We start from the raw sequence: 20,047 nt of genomic DNA, 5'->3' as shown, positions 1-20,047 counted from the left end.
GGGAGAGCTCACCAAGGCATGGGTGATGCCAGCAAACTCCTCCTGGCAGAGCTCATCCCCCGCCCCCCCAAGCACTTCTGGAAGATTCTGCTGTGGAAGGGGCACAAAGTGTTTCCCTCAGTCCTCAGTGGATTCAAAGCAGACTTCCACTCTGCTCCCCCTGCAGCTTCTCGGGCTGGGCCTGGACTCTGCGTTTCTACCCAGCACAGCTCTGTGAGCCCCCTGTTCACCTCCTCACCTCTTGCCTCTCTGGCCTCCCATGTGGGTGACGAGCTGGGAGCAAGGGCTGGATGCCGCAGCTCCCATGGCTATCCTGGGGATGCACAGGACACCCCCCCCCCATGCACCCTCCCTCCAAGGTCCTCACCAAGTGACAATCTGGGATTGTACAACACCAGAGCCACTGCCATCCTTTATCCCCAAGGTGCAGAACGGCCCCGGCCACAGCTCTCCTTCCACCGGGCAGCCTGATGTATGCCTGGGGGAGACCCTGTCCGTCCCTTCCTTCCCAGGTAGCAGGGTAGAAAGTTGCTTCCCAGCCCACAGCTGCCAGGGCAGACTTGCCAAGGATGCTGAGCAAGGGAGGCAGGTGCGGACTGGGCACAGGCAGATGCTGGGCCTGGCCCAGAAGCAGCTTGCTGGGGATGGTTGCTAGGAAGGCCAAGAGGCACTTCTTCTAAACAGCTGGTGAGGGCATCAGGATCACACAGGGATGTGGGAACACCAGGGCAGCTGTCGCCAGAAAGCACAGCCTGCATCTCCTAGCACGGCTGCCTGCCGCACCATGCCCAGGACGCTGACGTCACTGGAAGGCGGGCACTGCCATGAATTGTTACTTGACAAGGTGCCTTTGATGAGCTGCTGGAGCCGTGAGTGCGAGGGGAGAGCCTGGAGCGGCAGGGCCGCCAGCTCAGCCCCTCCCCAGCACGGGGAACGCCAACGTACAGCTCCTGATACACTGCTGAAGCCATTACTCTTGTAATTACACAAATGCAGATTTTAAAAGCCATTAAAATTTTATTTCTTGTTGGTTCTGGCTTTGAATTTAATAATTCCACTGCTCACATTTTTGGGGGGGATTTATTTTATTTTTATCGCAAAGTCAGATATACAGAGAGGAGGAGAGAGAGAGGAAGATCTTCCATCTGATGATTCACTCCCCAAGTGGCCTCAACGGCCAGTGCTGCGCCACTCCAAAGCTAGGATCCAAGAACTTCCTCCAAGTCTTCCAAATGGGTGCAGGGTCCCAATGTTTTGGGCCATCCTTTACTGCTTTCCCAGGCCACAGGCAGGGAGCTGGATGGGAAGCAGGGCTGCCGGGATTAGAACTGGTACCCATATGGGATCCCAGTGCTTTCAAGGTGAGGACTTTAGCTGCTAGGCCACCACACAGGGCCCTGCTCACATTTTTTGAAAGATATATTTATTTATTTGAAAGGCAGAGTGTGTGTGTGAGAGAGAGAGAGAAATCCTCCATTGGTTGGTTCACTCCGCAGATGCCGCATGGCCAGCTGAAGCCAGCAGGCAGGAGCCTCATCCAGGTCTCCCACATGGCACAGGGCCCAAGGACTGGGCTGACTTTGCTGCTTTCCCAGGTCATTATCAGGGAGCCGAAGCAGAAGCAGAGCATCTGGGATTCTAGCCAAGCTGGTGCCTGTTAGGATGCTGGCAACGTAGGTGGTGGTTTAATCTGCCATGCTGCAATTGTGGCTCCCAGAATGTTTGCAGATTTCCATTGTTATTCTGTTAAGTTGGGCACATTCAGCTAGATTCCCAGGAAAAAGATCCTGGGGTGTTTACCACGAATTACCACAGGGTTATGAGCAAAATGTCTATCTGTGATAGTTACAGTCACCTGTCAGTGTCAAGAGTTCACTGCATGTGTGAATGCCATGAAATCATGAAAGGTGGATGTTTTACTTTAAGATTTTTTTGAAAAGCAGAGGAGGAGGGAGAGCAGGCTGTTCCATCCACGGGTTCACTCCCTAAATGATCGCAACAGCCGAGGCTAGAACAGACTTTAGGGGTTTGGGAATTCCATCCAGATCTCCGTGTGCGCAGCGGCCCACATACTTAGGCTGTCCTCCGTCGCATCCCCAGGCCACAACAGGGAGCTGGATGGGCAGTGGAGCAGCCAGGACACAAACTGGTGCCCCTTTGGGATCCTGGCACGGAGGGGAAGGATTAGCCTTTGTGCCAATATCCTGGGTTCTTACAAAGACATTTATTTATGTGTTTGAAAGGCAGAGTCAGACAGACGCAGTCTGCCCATGGGCGGCAGGGACTGGGGACTTGGGCCATCACCGGCTGCTTCCCAGGTGCGCTGGCAGGGAGCCAGATCAGGAGTGACACGGCACCCACACTCCAACACAGGATGCGCAAGCCCCAAGCCACGGCTTTTCCTGCGTATCACAATGCCCACCCTTGGTTTTCCTCTTTGTGCCTTGGCCAGGTCAGTAGGAAGAAAGGTCTCCAAAAAGGCTACTGCTGTCTGGTGAGGAGAGTCCAGGGTCACACCCACTGCCTGGTGACAGTCAGGACCCCTGGGGATAAGTAAGACCAGCGTGTGCACCCACACGCACACGCACTGCAGCAGCCAGAGCTGGGCTGGCCTGAAGCCAGGAACAAAGACATTCTTCCAGGTCTACCATGTGGTCACCCTCTCTGCTGCTCTCCCAGACGCATTAGCAGGGAACATCCATATGGAATGCTGCTGCCACACCACTGCTGATCCCCCAGAGCTGGGGCTGTTTTTGCATGATGAGATGAAGCCCTTTCGCTTCCAGACTTAGGAGAGCTGCCTCTCCCCTGGGGGTAGGTCCCTGAGAAAGAAGGCTGGTGCTTCGGATCCACAGAGGCGAACCACAGTGGATGGGCACTGGCCGTGGGGTGCAGCTCCTTGGCTCCAGAGCTCAGGCAGGTGCATGTTGCTGCCTGCAGCAGCGAGGAGATGGGCTTGTCCTTCCATGACCCAGGCCTGCATTGAGGCCATGAGCAGAGCAACCCCACGGGACTGAACCCTCACCTCTGTCCCCAGGGAGTGGACGCTAATGAGCCCAACTACGGCCAACTCGGCTGCAGGACAGACCCGCTTGTGGGGGAGGTGGAGACACGGCACAGAGAGGGTCTGAATTCCCCACTTGCTTGGCAGAAGGTTTGAATGAAAAGTGAAAAATGACAACTGAAGTTAACGAAGCACAGGTTCCAGAAACAGCCGTTTGTCTCTTTCAACATTTGCCCAGCAAATATTTGCAGAGGGTTCACGCCGTGCCAGGCCCTGTGCCAGCCAGTCCCTGGAGGTGCTGGATGAAGACAGGTGAGAGAGGATTCAGTGCTGTAGGAACAGTGGCTGGTCCCCCAGGAAGCTGTTGCTATCAGGACTCTGTGCTGATGCTTGTCAGACCCCACGTCTCCACTGCCCCTGCTGCCCTGGGCAGTGGGTGGATGCACCCAGGTTTCTACAGCAAGAATGCAGGTGTGGGCTGCAGGGCTGCAGCAGGGGCCCAGGGTTGGGGGAAGCCAGGACACCGGGGCTCAGCCTCACATGGCGCCCACCACTTGGTCCCCAGGGACTTCCAAACACCTGCTCCTAACCCCTGAGGACTTCTTGAGGCAGCGCACTGGGGTGAGCCAGCTGCTGCAGCCCCACATTCCCAACCTCCAAGCTGGCTTTTGGTGACCTAGGTCCCACTTCCTGCACCTCCTCTGGGGTTCCCCTGTGCCGTCAGCCCAGCTGTGGGTGTGGCCCCTGGTGGTCTGTACTGGGCAGGGCGGAGGTCGCATGACATTTTCCCCATTGTTAGACTGTTGTGTAGCATTTATTTCTATGATTACTTTAATGTTTAAACCACCAGGGCCAAGCACAGTAGCCTATTGGTTAAGTCCTCACCTTGCACGCGCCGGGATCCCATATGGATGCCAATTTGTAACCTGGCAGCTCCACTTCCCATCCAGCTCCCTGCTTGTGGCCTGAGCAAGCAGTAGAAGATGGCCCAAAGCCTTGGAACCTCGCACCCACGTGGGAAACCCAGAAGAGACTCCTGGCTCCTGGCTTTGGATCAGCTCAGCTCTGGCCATTGCAGCCACTTAGGGAGTAAACTAGAAGATGGATCTTTCTGTCTCTCCTTTCTGTAAATCTGACTTTCTTGGCCTTTTGGCTAAGATAGAGTGTAGCATCTGTTCTTTTTGTTTGTTTGTTTAAGATTTATTTTATTTTATTGGAAAGGCAGATATACAGAGAGGAGGAGAGACAGAGAGGAAGATCTTCCATCCAATGATTCACTCCCCAAGTGGCTGCAACGGTTGGAGCTGAGCCAATCTGAAGCCAGGAGCCTCTTCTGGGTCTCCCGCGCAGGTGCAGGGTCCCAAAGCTTTGGGCCATCCTCGACTGCTTTCCCGGGCCACAGGCAGGGAGCTGGATGGGAAGTGGAGCCGCCGGGATTAGAACCGGCGCCCATATGGGATCCCAGCGCGTGCAAGGTGAGGACCTTAACCACTGCGCCATCGTGCCGGGCCCAGCATCTGTTCTTATCAGATGCTTACCGTCCTCTAATATCTTATACTTCCTCTATCTGAGGACAACATATTAAATGGAATTTTGAAGCCTGGAGTTGGAATAGGAGCTCGCTCCATCCACTTTGCTCACTGACCTAGTATTGCAGTATCTCCAGGAACGGTGCAGCCCATTGGGGGAATTAAAAAAAAATATTATATTCCAGACCCTGAGGTAGGTACAGGCCTACAGTAGTCATTTAGTTTCTAGTTTGTTTGTTTATTTATTCAGCTTTTTTTAAGAGGCAGAGAGATGGGGGCGAGTTCCCGACTGCTTCTGTACTCCCCAGATACCCACAGCTGTAGCTGCACCAGGCCGAAGCCAGGAACCAGGAGCTCTCCTGGTGCTCCTGCGTGGCTGGCAGGGGCTCCGGAATCTGGCCACTTTCTGCTACTGGAGCAGAGCTGGCAGGGAATCAGAGTGCCTGGCTGCTGTCCTACCTGCTAGGCTGCATGCCCATCCTGAGGCGGGCAATGCCTTTCTCGGCCGCCCCAGCTGGGCAGAGACCCAGGCTGAACTGGGTCTCTCCTGCTCCAAGTGAGCTTTGTCTGCTGCAGGGGCAGCCGGGCGTTCAGGGTCAGACCTTTTGGGGTCAGGAGGTGAAGGGGTCCTGGGGTAGACCAGGACACTCACCATCCCTGCAGCACATGTTCTCTGAGGTCATCCTTCCCCGCCCCTGGTCACCTCCTCTCCCAGGTAGACATCACTACCTTGTCCCCCACATCCACCTGCTCCTATGAGCTGGCCTTCCCTGACCCCTGGACCACCACTGCCTGGAATCTGGAACCCCAGAGGCAATGGGAGTCATGTGGTGAGCCTTCTGGGCTGCTGGGCCTTCTGCATGTGGATAGCCGTGGGGAGGAAGCTTCATCTGCTGGGGCCATGCATGACCAAGCCATCACGGTGCAGTGAAAGAAGGCTGGACAGTTGAGTCTGGCAGATGGCAGAAGTTAAGGGGATTGGGGGGAGGGAATCCAAGAAAGGGAGGGATTCAGAGCACAGACATGCCCCTCCCCCGCCCTGCTGGAACTCCTGGAAGGGCAGTGCACAGCGGGTTACCTCCTGCCCCACTCATGTTGCCTCCTGGACTCCCACCAGGGTTTTCTCATTGCAAGCCCTGAGGTCCCACTGCTTGGCTGCTTGGCTGCCGGCCCTGCACCTCTCTAGCAGAAGACAGAATTGACTGCCCTCCGTGTGTGCATTGGCTGTCTTCCCATCTGATCTTTCATCTGCTGGCTCACTCCTCAAGTGGCTGCAATGGCTTCAGCTAAGCGAATCCAAAGCCAGGAACCAGGAGCTTCTTCCATGTTTCCCGTGCAGGATCCCAAGGCTTTAGGCCGTCCTCCACTGCTTTCCTAGATCACAAGCAGGTGGCTGGATGGGAAGTGGAGCGGCTGGGACACAAACTGGTGGTGATATGGGATGCTGAGCTTGGAGGTGGAGGATTAGCCAGTTGAGCCAAAGCACTGGCCCTCAGTGTGTATGTATGAGTGGGTGGAGAGATAGATTTGTGTGGGGGGCAGTGGATGGGTACTTAGAGGAATAGGTAGGTGGGTGGGTGGGTGGATGAGTTTTAAGTAGGATGAGTGGGTAGATGGGATAGATGTGTGTGTGGGTGGATTGATGAATAAGTGGATAGGAGGGTAGGTTTTAGGAAGGATGAGGGATGGATGGATGGGTGAGTGCTTATGTGGCTAATGGTTGGATGGATGGGAAGGTGGTGGGTGGATGTGTAGATATGTGCTTAGACAGACAGATGTGGGGGGAAGGATGGGTGTGTGGGCTGGTGGACAGATTGGTGGGTAGATGGGAAGGTGGTGGGTGGATGTGTAGATATGTGCTTAGACAGGTGTGCGGGATGGGTGTGTGGGCTGGTGGACAGATGGGTGGGTAGATGGTGGGTGGGATCCCTTTCATCAGGGAGCTTACATCGCAGCCAGCATATAGCATTTGCAATAAACCAAGTTCAATCAACTCTGGCATGTTCTTTCCAGCTGTCAGAACTTTTGCCTGGTAGGGGTTCAGATGAGCACCCCAGAAAGCTGCCCGTACCAGAGCCCTTCAGTGAGGCGGGAGGTGGGGTGAGCTCTTGGTCCTGCACCTTGCACTCCTCTGCCCCAGAGCCGCCCTGAAGCGTCCGGCTTCTGCCTCACCCACTCTGCTCATTCTGGGTATTCTCTGAGCTCAGCAGCAATGACCAGGGCACCTGTCCCTGTTGGCAGTCCGCTGGCTTCTTGGTGGGGGAAGGGAGAGAGCTTAGCATGTGAGCCCCACAGCAGAGTGGGGAAGGGCTGTGCTGCCCGCCTCTGGGGTGGGGAGGCCCTGCACAGCACACAACGCTGCCTGCCTACAACCCTGATGGGGTCTGGCTGATAGCAAAACACCTCACATTCCTCTATTTCTTATTTTTAATTTTTAAAAGACCAATTTCATTTATTTGGAAGACAGTTGCAGAGAAAGAGGAAGAAAGAGGGAGAGAGGAGCATTGTCCCCAGCCCCTCCCCAGCTGGCTGCCATAGCCGGGGCTGGGCCGGGAGCCAGGAGCTCCATCCAGGTCTCCCATGTAGGTGCAGGGTTCCAAGCACTTGGGCCATTCTCCGCTGCTTTTCCAGGCCCTACTGGCAGTAGAGCATGCAGGACTTGAATCAGAGTGCCACAAGGGACACTGATGTTGCAGGCAGTGGCTTAACCCACAGTACCACAATGTTCCAGCCCCTATGTTTCTCCCCCTAACCCCCATTTTAAGTTAATTTACTGGGGCCGGTGGCGTGGCCTAGCAGCTAAAGTCCTCACCTTGAGCATACCAGGATCCCATATGGGCGCCGGTTCTAATCCTGGCAGCTCCACTTCCCATCCAGCTCCCTGCTTGTGGCCTGGGAAAACAGTGGAAGACAGTAAAGCCTTGGGATCCTGCACCCAAGTGTGGGATGCCTGGAAGAAGTTCCTGGATCCTGCCTCCGGATCGGCACAGCACCAGCCGTTGAGGCCACTTGGGGAGTGAATCATCGGACGGAAGATCTTTCTCTCTGTCTCCCTCCTCTCTGTATACCTGACTTTCCAATAAATACATAAAAATCTTTTTAAAAAAGTTAATTTATTATTATTATTTTACTGGAAAGGCATATACACAGAAAAAAGATATAGACCTGAAGATCTTCCATCCACTGGTTCACTCCCCAAGCAGCTGCAATAGCCCGAGCTGAGATCTGAAGCCAGCAGCCAGGAGCCATGACTTTCCTCAGGTCTCCCATGTGGATTCAGGGTCCCAAGGCTTTGGGCTGTCCTTGACTGCTTTCCCAGGCCACAAGCAGGAGCTGGACAGGAAGCGGAGCAGCTGGGATACAAACCAATGCCCATATGGGATCCTGGCACTTGCAAAACAAAGACTTCAGCCACTAGGCTATCATGCCGGGCCCTCGAGTTTTGCTTTTGTGATGCTTACATATCAGAGTATTATGAATGTGTGTGTGAGAGAGAGTGGATGCTCCCCTATCCACTGGTTCACTCCCCAAATGCCCTCAACGGCTGGGAATTCAGTTCAGGTCTTCCACTCAGATGGCAGGGTTCCAATGACTTGGCCTAGCAGGGGTCCACATCAGCAGAAAACTGGCATCAGGGTCTGGGTGTGGATTCCAGGGCCTCCCAAGAAGGACCTCTTTCAACCTGTATCCCATCTGCTAAGCCAGACACCAGCCCCTGTCCTTCCCACATGCAGACCCCTGCACACACAGCACAGGTAGCCAGGCCCTAGACTCATCCCTTTACCCCTCCCTGGCTGGGCTGCTGCACGGTGGGGCCTTGGGGACCCCTGCTTGCACACAGCTTAGGGGCACAGGCTATCTGCACCTCTGCCAGGAGAAAGAAGGGAAAGAAGGGAGGAAAGGACGGAAGGAGTGGGAAAAAAAAGGAAAGCAAATAAAATCTTAAAGAGAAGATATGGGAGGGGCACAAAGTGTCAGGTGGGTCAGTGGCCCCGGATATGCCAATGGCCCTGGCCAGCGGGTGGCAGAAGTCAATGGCTCCTCAGGCACACCTCTGCCAGGCACTCTGGGCATAGGACCAGCACGACCCTGTGGTGCGGCTACAGCAGGGTCTAGATGTGCCAAGAGGCCCTGGTGCCACATTCTCACATGCTGCCTGCAGGAGGAAGCCCCCGGAAGGCAGAGCCTGGGAGGGCGGGGCTCACCGGGCTGCTCTCCACTCCCTGGCTCATCCTCCACATCTCCCTCTGCAATCCGCACCCTCGGGTTGTCCTGTCTCGGAAGGGAGCCGCATCCACCATGTGCTTGCTTACGCAGCTCCTCTCACATACTTTAGCTGCAGCAATGGGAAGTTTGCTATGGCAGTGACCGGAGCAGTCCTTCACGGGCCAACAGGGAACTGCAGAGCAGGGGCATGGGTTAACGACGCAGCACGCCACACCACACAAGGCCAGTTTACAAATCAAAAAAGCTTTATATGATTCAAAGAAAAAAAGTTACATTACATATACTCATTTAAATAAGAAGTCTGTTACATAAAACATAATTATGAAACATTCTCAACTTTATTATCCAAACTACTTAAAAGGCTCAAGCTCAAGAAAGATCCAGCACAACTGCTCGGGGATAAAGTGCACGAGGGACCGGCCGGGCGGACGCGGCAAGGCACGGCTCTCCGGAGGACTTCTCGGACAGAACTGCTGTCCAACCCAGAATCGTTCAACAAACTGCGGGGTCGGGGGAGGAGAGAGGGCAAGGAAGGGCCTGCTTACAGATGTCACCAAATCTAACAGGAATAGACACTTAAATTAAAACCCTTCTCAGCACACCTATCATGTAGAAAACAACACTGAGAACGAAGTTCCATGGGACAAACAAGCCAACGCCCAGAGGCCTTGTCTTCCCCATGGGACTGACAGAACGTGGAAGAAGCTCCAGATGTAACACTATCTGGGACACACACAGCGGTTAACACGTCGGCGCCGACTCAACAGGAGTCAGAGAAAGGCAGGGGGCAGAACGCCAGCTATGTACAGTCACGGGGCACCTGTAACTGTGCTGCCCCAGATAGCACAACACTCGCCCAGGGAAGCGTCCAGGAACTCCCCCGACACTCCCACCCATGCACAAACATGTCATAAAGCAGCTGATATCAAACGGGGCACTGGGTGAGTGTCAAACACAGCAAGTGGCGAGGGCTGGATCAGACCACGAAGCCCCCAACACCAGGCAGAATGACCCCACAGCCCACCTTGCCATTATTTAAATAAGGGCACGTGCCAGCCACTGAGACACAGAGACGCGATCTAAATGCTGCCCAACAGAACACACCTGTCGCCAGACATGCCCACAGGTAACGAGCCCTGTCGGCAGCTTCCCGGGGGCAGGAGGCCCGTCTCCTAGATCCAGGCCGTGTGCTTGCACACCTTCAAAGCGGTGGCAAGTCACAGAAAAGCTCACGCCCACGAGTTTTCTGTTGGCGCTAAAGCAAAGCGCAGCTGGCGAGCCCAGAGGCCTTCCCACGGGCTCTCCCACTGCGCAGAGCTGTCTGGCTCACGGCCGCTCCCTCCCCGGTCTGCGGCCTGGGGGAGCCGCTGCGCGGCAGGGCTGACCTCATCTTCTTGGCCGTCTCTGGTCAGCAGGCCATGCTGCCGCCCGGAAATGCTGAGCAACTGACTGCAGACCTTCTCCCTTCCCAAGAGACACCTATTTCACCCATTCTTAGATCTGAGAAGTTGGGTAACAACCTGTGGTTTTTCGTGGCTGAATCGTGTGCCTGCTTTACTCAAAATGCAGTGTCGTCATAGACACGTGTCCTTAAGCACTGGGAAGAAGGCAGTAAAATCATTTATCTAGGTGATCAGAGCACCAACATCATAAATATTTTCATAAAAAACAGTATAAAAATTAGTACCCTGTTTCATTTCTACAAAACATGAATAGAAAGGTTGTAAAAACCCAGATTTTGTAAACTTTATTGCCAAAATGCTTGTCTGGATGCTGGTGATTTAGATTATCAAATCTTCCATTTCCTTAAAAAAAAAAATCTGAAACTACAAAAGATGTTAAACAGGGTCTCGAGCAGAAAAGCAAAGTAGATGCACTTTCTCAGAACCAGCCCCCAGCCTGCTGTCCAAGACCACCTTCTGCAGACGCCCCCTGCGGGCCGAGCCTCAGGCAGAGGCGGGCATGAGGGCGAGGGGGCCGCGGGGGCCGCCCGCTGTGGTGATCCTGTTCAGCTTGCCAACCTCGGCTTGCCAGCCTGGGACCTTCTTGGTGCTCATGTGGCGCCGGGCGTGCTTGGTCAGGTGGTCACTGCGCATGAAACGCCGGTCACACACTGGACATACGAACTTTTTCTCTCCCGTGTGAGTTCTGCGGTGCCGAGACAGCTCATCAGAGCGGGCGAACTTCTTATCACAACCGTCCCAGCTGCAGGTGAACGGCTTCTCCCCTGCGAGGCGAGAAAACACGAGTGGGCGCTCAGTAGCTGCTGGACCGGCGAACTAATGGTGTCTAAACATTCTCTCCAGACAGCCAATCACTCAGAAACCAAGAAATCTTCCACTGTGGGTACTTCCAGCTACACCTAGGATGCAGTGTGCCAGGGGCAGAGATGAAACCAATCTTACGTTTCCAAGGAGACTACAAGGCCCAGCGTCTTCGCTCAGTTGGCTGAACCTCCCCTTTCAGGCACCGGGATCCCATGTGGGCATCGATTCACATCACGGCTGCTCTACTTCCCATCTAGCTAGCTCCCTGCTTGTGGTCTGGGAAAGCAATCGAGGATGGCCCAAAGCCCTGGGAGCTTATATTTACATGGGAGAAGTTCCTGGATCCTGGCTGTAGTTCAGCTCAGCTCTGGCCTTTGCAATCACTTGGGGAGTAAATCAGCGGATGGAAGATCTTTCTGTCTCTCCTCTTTGCAACTCTTTCATTCTAATAAAAACAATAAATCTTGGACCTGGCATGGTAGCCTAGTGGGTAAAAGTTCGTCACCTTGGGGCCCGGTGGCGTGGCCTAGCGGCAAAAGTCCTCGTGTTGAACGCCCGGGGTTCCCATATGGACGCGGGTTCTAATCCCAGCAGCTCCACTTCCCATCCAGCTCCCTGCTTGTGGCCTGGGAAAGCAGTCGAGGACAGTCCAAAGCTTTGGGACTCTGCACCCATGTGGGATGCCCGGAAGAAGTTCCTGGATCCTGGCTTCGGATGGGCATAGCATCGACCATTGCGCTCACTTGGGGAGTGAATCATCGGACAGAAGATCTTCCTCTCTGTCTTTCCTCTCTGTATATCTGACTTTCCAATAAATAAATAAATCTTAAAAAAAAAAGTCGTCACCTTGCACACACTGGGATCCCATATGAGTCTGTTGACACTGTCGTGAAAATGTTTTTTTTTTTTTTAGCTGAGCTGGTCTGATGCCAGGAGCCTCTTCTGGGTCTCCCACGCAGGTGCAGGGTCCCAAGGCTTTGGGCCGTCATCTAATGCTTTCTTAGGTCAGAAGCAAGGAGCTGGATGGGAAGCGCAGCAGCCAGGACACAGTGCGCATACAGGATGCTAGCATTTGCAGGTGGAGGACCAGCCCATTGAGTGACCATGCCAGCCCCACTGTTTTTTGTTTTCTGACTAATGGGCCCAGGCCTAAGTACTTGGCCGGCCTGCACTGGGCCTGGGCCTTGACGCGGAGCTGCTGGCACCTCCTGGACCTCTACTGAAGAGCCCACTTACTTACAGGTGGGGGCTGCTGACCAAGCGCACTAACCCAGGCCCCTTACACAGCCCAATTCGCAGGACACCTGAGCAAGCCTGCCTTCACCTCGTGCCCAGCTGCCCTGGCCTGCAGCACTGTTCAGATGTTAACACAGGGAATGACCAAGCGCTGCTCAGCTCCTCAGTGACACTCGCCCCAGCTCCAGTGTGCATGGCGAGTGGCCACCCTCTGACCACAGTCTAAGAAAACAGTCCCACAGTCTAAGAAAACTCGACTGGCCAGAGCCAACTGGACAGTAAAGAAACCACTAGGTCATCAAGAGCCTTTGTAATGTCTCCTTCTACAGTAAGCACTTTACTCACAAAGAAAGGAGGGGCCACACCATGGCACAGTATAGCTGAAGCCTCTGCCAGTGGTGTAGGCATCCCATATGGACTCCAGTTTAAGTTCCAGAGGCTCCACTTCCAATCTCTCTCCTGCTAATGTGGCTGGAAAAGCAGTGGAAGACAGCCCAAGTCCTTGGGACCCTGCACCCACGTGATGATCTGAGAAGCAGCTCCCAGCCCCTGCCTTTGGACCAGCCCAGCTCCAGCCATTGTGACCATTTAGGAAGTGGATTAGCAGATGAAAAATATCTCTCTCCTTTCAAGCTAAAAGTAGTAATAAATGTTTAAAAGATTTATTTATTTTTATTGCAAAGTCACATATACAGAGAGGAGGCGAGAGAAAGAGAGCGAGAGAAAGATCTTCCATCCGCTGATTCACTCCCTATGTGACCGCAGCAGCTAAAGCTGAGCCAATCCGAAGCCAATCTGAAGCCAGGAGTCTCTTCCGGGTCTCCCACTCCGGTGCAGGATCCAAAGGCCTTGGACTGTCCTTGATTGCTTTCCCAGGCCACAAGCAGGGATCTGCATGGGAAGCAGGACTGCTAGGACACAAACCAGCATCCATATTGGATCCCAGACATGCAAGGCAAGAGCTTCAGGCAGGCTACCAAGCTGGGCACAATTTAATCTTTAAAGGGAATTATTTGGCTAAAATATTGTAGACTTCAAACTTTTCTGGGCAGATGGTGTCTCCTGGAACTCGAGCTGTGGCAGGCAGGTTCAAAGACAACCGCCAAGAACAAATAAAGAGGACAGAAGTTCAGGAATGTCTTTCACACAACCAACCAAAAAAAACCTTTAAGGCTAAAAACAAAGAAAAACCAGTTATTACTGCATAGTGAACGAGGTCAAAGTTAGCAGTGAGTAAAGCTTTTATAAATATCCGTAAGGCGCCTGCACACTTTTCCAAGGCCCTTGCTCTGGAACCTCTATTCCTCGATGGTCGCGAGAACGAGCCTGCGCATGCAGCCGAAGCTGTAGGACTAAGGGCTCATTCAGCTGTCGCACAGTAGTCAAGAAACGGAAGTCCTCCCAAAAGATCAATAAAGCAAGCATTTTATACAAAAAACAAAACAACAAAAAACAAACCAACTTTTCTGTAGTCTGGACAAAACTTTCCCTTCAGCAAGCCATGCAGACTAGAAACTATCACCAAATGCAGTCTCTAAAACGCAAAGCAGCATGGGATATCTCCTATAGACTGAAAGGGGGCCCTGTTGAGTCCCCCAGAACGCTTCAGAGAGGGGACTGCTAGCACCACACCAGGCGAGGGACAGGATGGAGTGGGGCCACTGAGGGCTGACAGGAGGCGTGCCTCCTTGGGCCAGGCCACTATCCCACAGTGCACCTGAACTGGGGTGGGGCTGGCCAGGCAGGCTTCAGGAGGGTCTCCCACACTAGGCTGCTGCACCCACTGGGGCACACGAGAGCCAGAGCTGGGCGTGGGCTAAGGGCAGATGGGGATAAGATGCTCTAGCTGGCAACACATGAGCCAGGCTGGGGCCTGGCCTGACAGGGTTTCTGGAGAGACCTCCCCGCCATGCCTTGCACACAGCACAGTGCGTGAAAGCTGGGGCTGGGAGCGGGCCTGGCCAGGAGTGCTCCCTGAATCTCATGCGCCTGAGCCCATGGACGGGTAGCCTGGCCTGGCCCACCTGCCTTACTGACTCCTTCGCAAGGATGAAGAGCAAAGTCAGGCACACATGGAAGATAAGCCAGACTGCTTCCGAATCCAACAGAGACCTCCAGCACCTCTTCAAAGGGAGGAGAGACAAGCAAGTTCCACAGCGAGCACCAGGTCTGGGGACACCATGAGGTCGCCGAAGACAGCCAGCTGGCCCTAGAACTCGTACCCACAGAACAATGACGAGCCTGTGTGAGGACAGATGGTGTTTGCCACCTCCTGTCAACAAAGGCAGCAACAGCTTACAGCAACAAGAATGGGTCCGGCAAGCAAGGAGCCGTCGGGCGAGGGAGAGGACTGGGATAGCCGGGCAGCGAGCGAGACGCAGTCAGGCCTCCCCCACGTCTCACTCACGGAACACCCCCGACAGTCTTCCCATGCCGGGTTCCTGGAGGTGGCACCACAGGACCACTGCCATTCCCTGACAGCAAGGGACGGCAGGCCCTCTCCCACCCTACCCCCGACACTGGGAGGAAAGCGGAAACAATTTCTCACCCACCTCCCCCAGCCTCATCCCTACTCACATGGGCCTGGGAGCCGCTAACCTTTGGAGGAAAGTTTAAAATCAACAAAAAGCTACCAGAGGATCACCTTCAACCAGCCACCTCTGCCTCTGCCCTGCTCACAGCCACAGTGCTGCCAGAAACCCGCCAGTGGGCTGGGGCCACGCATGTGACCCCCCGTGGCCCACCCCCCAGCGCCTACCTGTGTGTGTGCGGAGATGAGCCTTGAGGTGGGAACTTTTGAAGTACGTCTTCCGGCAGCCTGGGAAATTGCAAACGTAGTTTCTCCTTCGGGAGAAGTCTACCTGAGGGGCACAGTTCTGGCTGGAGGTGATGAAGACTGGAGCAGGCGCCAGGGGCAGCAGCTTGGTGCTCCCGACAGCCACGACGCTGGCCGGGCAGGATGCGGGCTGGGGCAGCGTGCCAGGTGGCAGCACCAGCATCACCGTGCCCTGGGGCACCGGCGGGCCCACGAGCACGGGCTGGGGCAGGGTGGCCGCCTGGGGAAGGATGGGCTTGACAGTCCCCGCTGCCAACTGCGTAGGGGGCTTCAAGAAAGTCGGCACCACGCCACTGGGTCCAGGCACAGGGATCATTTGGCAAAGGACGGGGGGACTGGGGACGGGCACGGAGATCAGGGGGGCAGCTCTCCTCAGTAAGTCCTTCTCTCGGTTCTTTGGTGAGCAGATCTGTACTGTGGTGGGTTGTGCCACCTGCTGGCTCTGGCTGCTGGGCAGGGAGCCGCCAGCCCTGTGCAGGCTCGACCCAGAGGACTCCGAGGTGGCACTGAGCACACTGTCGCTGTCCGTGAGGCGTGGCTGTGGCAGAGCCCCCGAGAGCTCCGGGCACTGCGCTCCTCCATCCCTCATGGGGAGAAGTGGCCGCTCTGACGTCTGGGCAGTGGCCAGGTGGGCAGGTGCAGGGACCTCCCCGGTGTGGCGGATCACACTGGTCACCATGGCGCGGCATGGGGTGCCAGGGCCTGCCTCCGGAGGGTCTGGCCTGGAACCTGGCACGCTCATCTCCGCATTCCTGCTCAGGCCTCTGGCCGCCACAGCGGCAGGCAGGGGGCTGGCCTCAGGAGTCCGTGCTTTGCAGTCAGTCACGTGGGGAGGGAAGGGGGTCCCCATGGATGGCTCCATCAGATCCGGGCTCTGAGGAGGAGTGATGCACTTCAAAAACAAAGCAAAGGGCACTCATGTGGAAAGACTGGGTTACACTGCAGAGCGGCTTGCTCTGGGCCGGGCACTCAGCACCCAGGGCTCTCGGGGCTCCAGAACCCTGCCCTGCTGACTGCCCTGCCATGCCTGTGCTTGTCACCCGCCCATGCACTAGCTGTCGCAGTTACCAGGATGAGTGCTTCAAGCGACAGGATTACAAGTGGAAAGCAAAGTGACCCCACCAAAGATCGCTTATGGCCATCGTGCGTTCTGGACAAACGAAAACCCAAACAGCCCCAGCTCATCCGAGCGCAGCCCACGGCTCTGCCAACACATACCCGGCTGTGCTGTCCCCACACCCAGGCTGCCACCACAGCAGTGCTGCCCCCACCCAGTCCCCCCCAGGCCCCTCAGCGAGATGTTCCACAGTCTCCTGCCAGCCCAGTGCTCCCTTCCGTCAGCAACCTGCCGCTCTCAGCCGCTCCAAGCTACCGCTCCCTGAGCAGTTTCATGGCTGCAACAAGTTACAGGACAAAGACAAAAACATCACCACGCCCTGCGCCGATCATGCCAGGGCTGCTGCCACAGACGGCCAAGGTGCCAGTATCTCCCGTGGCCAAGGCTGGCTGAAGGTAAGGCCCCCACCAGCTCACTCCCTCTTGGCGGGGAACGAGTCACTCGAGGACCTGTGTCCTCACCCGGAGGCCCTCAGAACTCACACCTGCCCTCGGCCTGGTGGTCACAGCCAGTGGGGGAAGGCGAGGGAGCTCACCGGGCTAGCAAGCCCTCCCAGCCCCCACCCACACGGGGGGCAGCTCTGCCCCCTCCCCCAGCATTCCGGGGCTCTCCCCAGCATTTCAACTCACTTCCCGCTTACCAGAGTCGAGAAGGAATGGAAGTCCTTGGGCAGCTCCGGCGGGGCAGCATCCCCAGGGTCTGAGACTGGCGTGAGGGGCCTTGTCCTGGAGCAGCCCCTGTGCCGGGACCTCTGACCCCAGGAGCTCATGCACACCAGAGCCTCGACAGCTTCAATGTCCGTCTGTCCCCAGATGCCGCACGAGGAGCCCTCGCTGTCATGCCGCTTCCGTTCCAGGATGGACTCACAGATGTCCACGATGTCCACCTGAGATGACATGGCCAGGGCGTGTCACCCCAGGAGGGCAGGCGGAGACCGCCACGCCCCCCAAGCACACTCAAAAGCCATGCATTCGTTCCTTTTGGTCAAGGCTAGGAGAAAGGCCCCAGTGGAGGGGAGGCAAGGAGAGGGAAAGGCCTGGAATGGACCACCCTGTTCCCAAAGGAAAACTTTCAGATGGACAGACACAACTCCTCCACGACAAGCTTTGCCTGAGGGAAGCTCACCGAACCCGCCACGCTGCCCACCTGGGTCCAGGGCGATCCCACAACCAAGGAGAGGTCTCGGTGCACAGCAGCACAGGCACCCACCTGCCTTCATACTGCCTGCGGCCTCAATACCCGCCGCCACCATGCTGCTCCCAGGCTGCTGCTACTGAGGCCCCTGGTGGCCCTTCGCACCTCTCCTGCTCTTTAGACCTCGAGTCCCACCAGTGTCGTCCCCCACGCTCGGCATCCCGCGTGCCGCATTCCCGCCAGGAGCCTCGGCCCCGCCCCCAATCCCGCCCGGGAGCCACGTTTCCCGCCAGCGGCCTCAGCCACGCCCCTCCAGCCTGGGTTCCGCCCCCGCAGATACCACAGCCTCATCCCTCCGCTTCGGCTCCGCCCCACAGCAGCTGTAGCCCCGCCCCTCCGGCCTCAGCTCCGCCCCACCAGCCCACGAGCCGCCTTTCCCGCCACTGGCCTAAGCTCCGCCCATCCGGCCTCGGCCCCGCCTCCGGGCCGCCTCCCAGGGTCTCACTGACGTCATGGCTGGAAACAGCGCGGTGTCGGGCGGGGCGGGCGCGGGGCGCGAGACAAAGCGCACGTCAGGCGGCGAGGGGCACACGCCCCCTGCCCGTCCCGGCGCGACTGCGGAGCCCGCCCCGGAACGCCGCCGCCACGGCTCGGGCCCCGCGGTCCCCTCGTAGCGCTTCCCCTGCCGGCCCCGGCACTCACCGCGCGCGCCTCGCCCGCGTCCACGGAGCCCGGCGTGTGCATGGTCCCGGCCGGTCGCAGGCCGCAGCGGCGGGCGCGGGCCGGGCGCACGTGGGCGGCGGTGGCGGCCACCGCTCCGGAGCGCCTACGGCCGGCCTGCCCCGGCGCGGCCCTCGCGGCGCGGGAGGGGCGGGGCGCCGCGGAGGGAGCGGCCCTGGGGGCGGGGCCGAGGACGCCGGAACCAAAATACGCCGCGCCCTGAGCGGGGCGGGGCCGCCGCCGCCGCCCAATCGGCGGCCGGCTCGCACGCCGCCAGCCAATGAGCGCCGCGGTGCGCCGCGTGATCGGAGCCTGGCCGCGGCGTGATCGGGCCCGGCGGGAGGCGGCACGTGTTTGGGTCGGGACGAGGGGGCGGGGCCTGAAGCCCTGGAAAGTAGGGGAAAGGTCGCGGCGGCGGGCGGTCCCCGGGCTGGCGCGGCTGTGGAGGCGACCTGCCCGGGCCGCGTGGAGCGGCGGAGCCGCCGGGAACGGGGAGGGGGACTCACCGCGGCTTTTCTTCGGCTTCGGTTCCTGGACGCGCGTCCCTGAGCGGGCGGGAAGCGGGTGGCAGTGCGGCTGGCTCCGGCCGACATTCCTGCCTCCGCCGCGGTTTTCCTCAGGACTCCCCAGGCGTCCGTGCAGGCTCGGGTGCAGCGGAAGCTTGTCTGTGCCACCACCCGCGGGCACGTCTCTGCTGTAGATTCGGGATGTTGGGGTCTAGCCCGTGGGTGTCACTGACCTGCTTCTGCAGGTGCGCGGGCGCCCCGATGTGGGCGCGGCCGTGGCAGGTGCAGGCGGAGCTCACTCCACGGGGACCGCGCTCGGGCCCAGAGCTGCTGTCCCTGGGGCTGGGCGGGGGCGGGGGGGCTTGGGAGGCCCTTTTGCTGCAAAAAACCATGAGAATGTTCAAAGATGAGGTCCCTACGGGTGAGGCGGCAGGGGTGCCCTGTGACCCAGGAGGGTCAAGTCCCTGATTTGCCCAGTTGCCTGCACTAGCGTCTAGGCTGGTGGTCTCCGTCCACTTCCCATGAAACCGAGGGGTGGGTGTCCATGCTGGGCCACCCCCTCCTGGCGCTGCCTTCCGCAGTCTGCTCAGCAGCTCTGGTTTCATTGTCTTTTCTCCCAGGATTCACCTGCTGAAAGCAATTGCAGAAGGCACATTGGAGGTGCTTGGAGGAGGGGGCCTTTGACTGTGGGGTCAGAGGGGGGGGCGTGGGAAGGTGGTGGCTTTATAAGACCAGGAGAAGGGGCAGGCCGGCTCCCAGGCTCTGTCATCCCTTATGGTGCCAGCCTCAACGCCCTGGGTCTCTGCATGCTTCAGGACCAGCAGCCCGACAGACCTCTGTTCTACAAAGTTTTATTGCATTTCATGTTAGGGCGTCAGGTGTCACAGGTCTCACCCACAGTGCCCTCCCCTGCCTTCCTGCCCCAAGGGTCCTGATGACCTGTCGGGTCACTCCTCTGCCTGGCAGCTGGTCTGTCCCCTGCAGTCACAGGCTTACCCCTGTCCACTCTTGAGTCCTGGATGCTAAACTGTGAAGCTCCCCACACAAGCTCCACCAGACAGCAGAGCGCTGCATCCAAGGCCTGGGGATGGGAGGCGGTGGCCCGCCCTGGAGCTCCAGCTCTCTGCTTCTGCTCCCTGGACGCTAGGTGCACCTGAGCCCTGGGATGCCTTGGAGCTCTTCCTGCAGCGAGCCTGTCTGCCAGGGAGATGGCCAGGCAGGCTGTGGCGGGAAGAGAGCCACTCAGAAGGCCACGCAGCCTTCCCCAGGGTCACGCATCCCTGGAGGCATGGTGCAACCCCCTCCTCCCCATCCGCTTGTGTGGGAGTGTGGCTGTGTCACACTCTGCTTCAGCACCCGGGCTGTCGGGGGTCTCGGTGTCTCTCCCCCACCCAGGGCTGCTTCCGAGGATCAGAATTGCCAGGTTAACTGTTCTGTGCCTCTCTCTACCTGTTCTTTTTCATTCTTTTTG

General features: G+C 57.4%; 1 protein-coding gene and 2 non-coding genes across 4 annotated transcripts; 2 read left to right on the top strand and 1 right to left on the bottom strand.

Moving 5' to 3' along the window:
* Window positions 1-4,136: 4,136 nt before the first annotated feature.
* LOC121165509 lies at window positions 4,137-4,323 on the top strand. The gene has a single exon (XR_005885282.1). It is a non-coding gene; the product is annotated as a U2 spliceosomal RNA (small nuclear RNA).
* A 168-nt stretch (window positions 4,324-4,491) lies between these two features.
* LOC121165502 lies at window positions 4,492-4,686 on the top strand. The gene has a single exon (XR_005885280.1). It is a non-coding gene; the product is annotated as a U2 spliceosomal RNA (small nuclear RNA).
* Window positions 4,687-8,893: 4,207 nt separating this feature from the next.
* On the bottom strand, window positions 8,894-18,129 carry KLF11 (Kruppel like factor 11). Of its 2 annotated transcripts, none has more exons than XM_040992817.1 (4): window positions 18,053-18,129; window positions 16,857-17,102; window positions 15,022-15,991; window positions 8,894-10,987 (listed from the first exon to the last, which is right to left on the bottom strand). In XM_040992817.1, exons 1-4 carry the CDS (start codon window positions 18,092-18,094, stop codon window positions 10,707-10,709), a joined length of 1,539 nt encoding a protein of 512 aa, XP_040848751.1. In that variant the 5' UTR covers window positions 18,095-18,129; the 3' UTR covers window positions 8,894-10,706. The 2 variants fall into 2 exon arrangements, with proteins under 2 accessions (XP_040848751.1, XP_040848752.1); XM_040992818.1 differs by lacking the exon at window positions 18,053-18,129 and adding an exon at window positions 17,426-17,477.
* Between the last annotated feature and the right edge of the window lie 1,918 nt (window positions 18,130-20,047).

The sequence above is a fragment of the Ochotona curzoniae genome, unplaced genomic scaffold, assembly GCF_017591425.1.
Source record: "Ochotona curzoniae isolate NIBS_2020 unplaced genomic scaffold, NIBS_Ocur_1.0 contig_883, whole genome shotgun sequence".
Taxonomy (NCBI): domain Eukaryota; kingdom Metazoa; phylum Chordata; class Mammalia; order Lagomorpha; family Ochotonidae; genus Ochotona; species Ochotona curzoniae.
The sequence above is the reverse complement of the archived record's forward strand: the minus strand, read 5'-3'. Positions and strand labels throughout refer to the sequence as shown.

What these genes read in the sequence shown, in the direction of transcription:
- KLF11 (XM_040992817.1), bottom strand. Translation starts at nt 18,094, where the DNA reads ATGCACACGCCGGGCTCCGTGGACGCGGGCGAGGCGCGCGCG. An exon ending in TCCATTCCTTCTCGACTCTG is followed by an intron (nt 15,992 to 16,856) that starts GTAAGCGGGAAG and finishes TTGTTTTTGAAG; the next exon opens with TGCATCACTCCTCCTCAGAG. An exon ending in TCATCTCCGCACACACACAG is followed by an intron (nt 10,988 to 15,021) that starts GTAGGCGCTGGG and finishes CTCGCCTCGCAG; the next exon opens with GGGAGAAGCCGTTCACCTGC.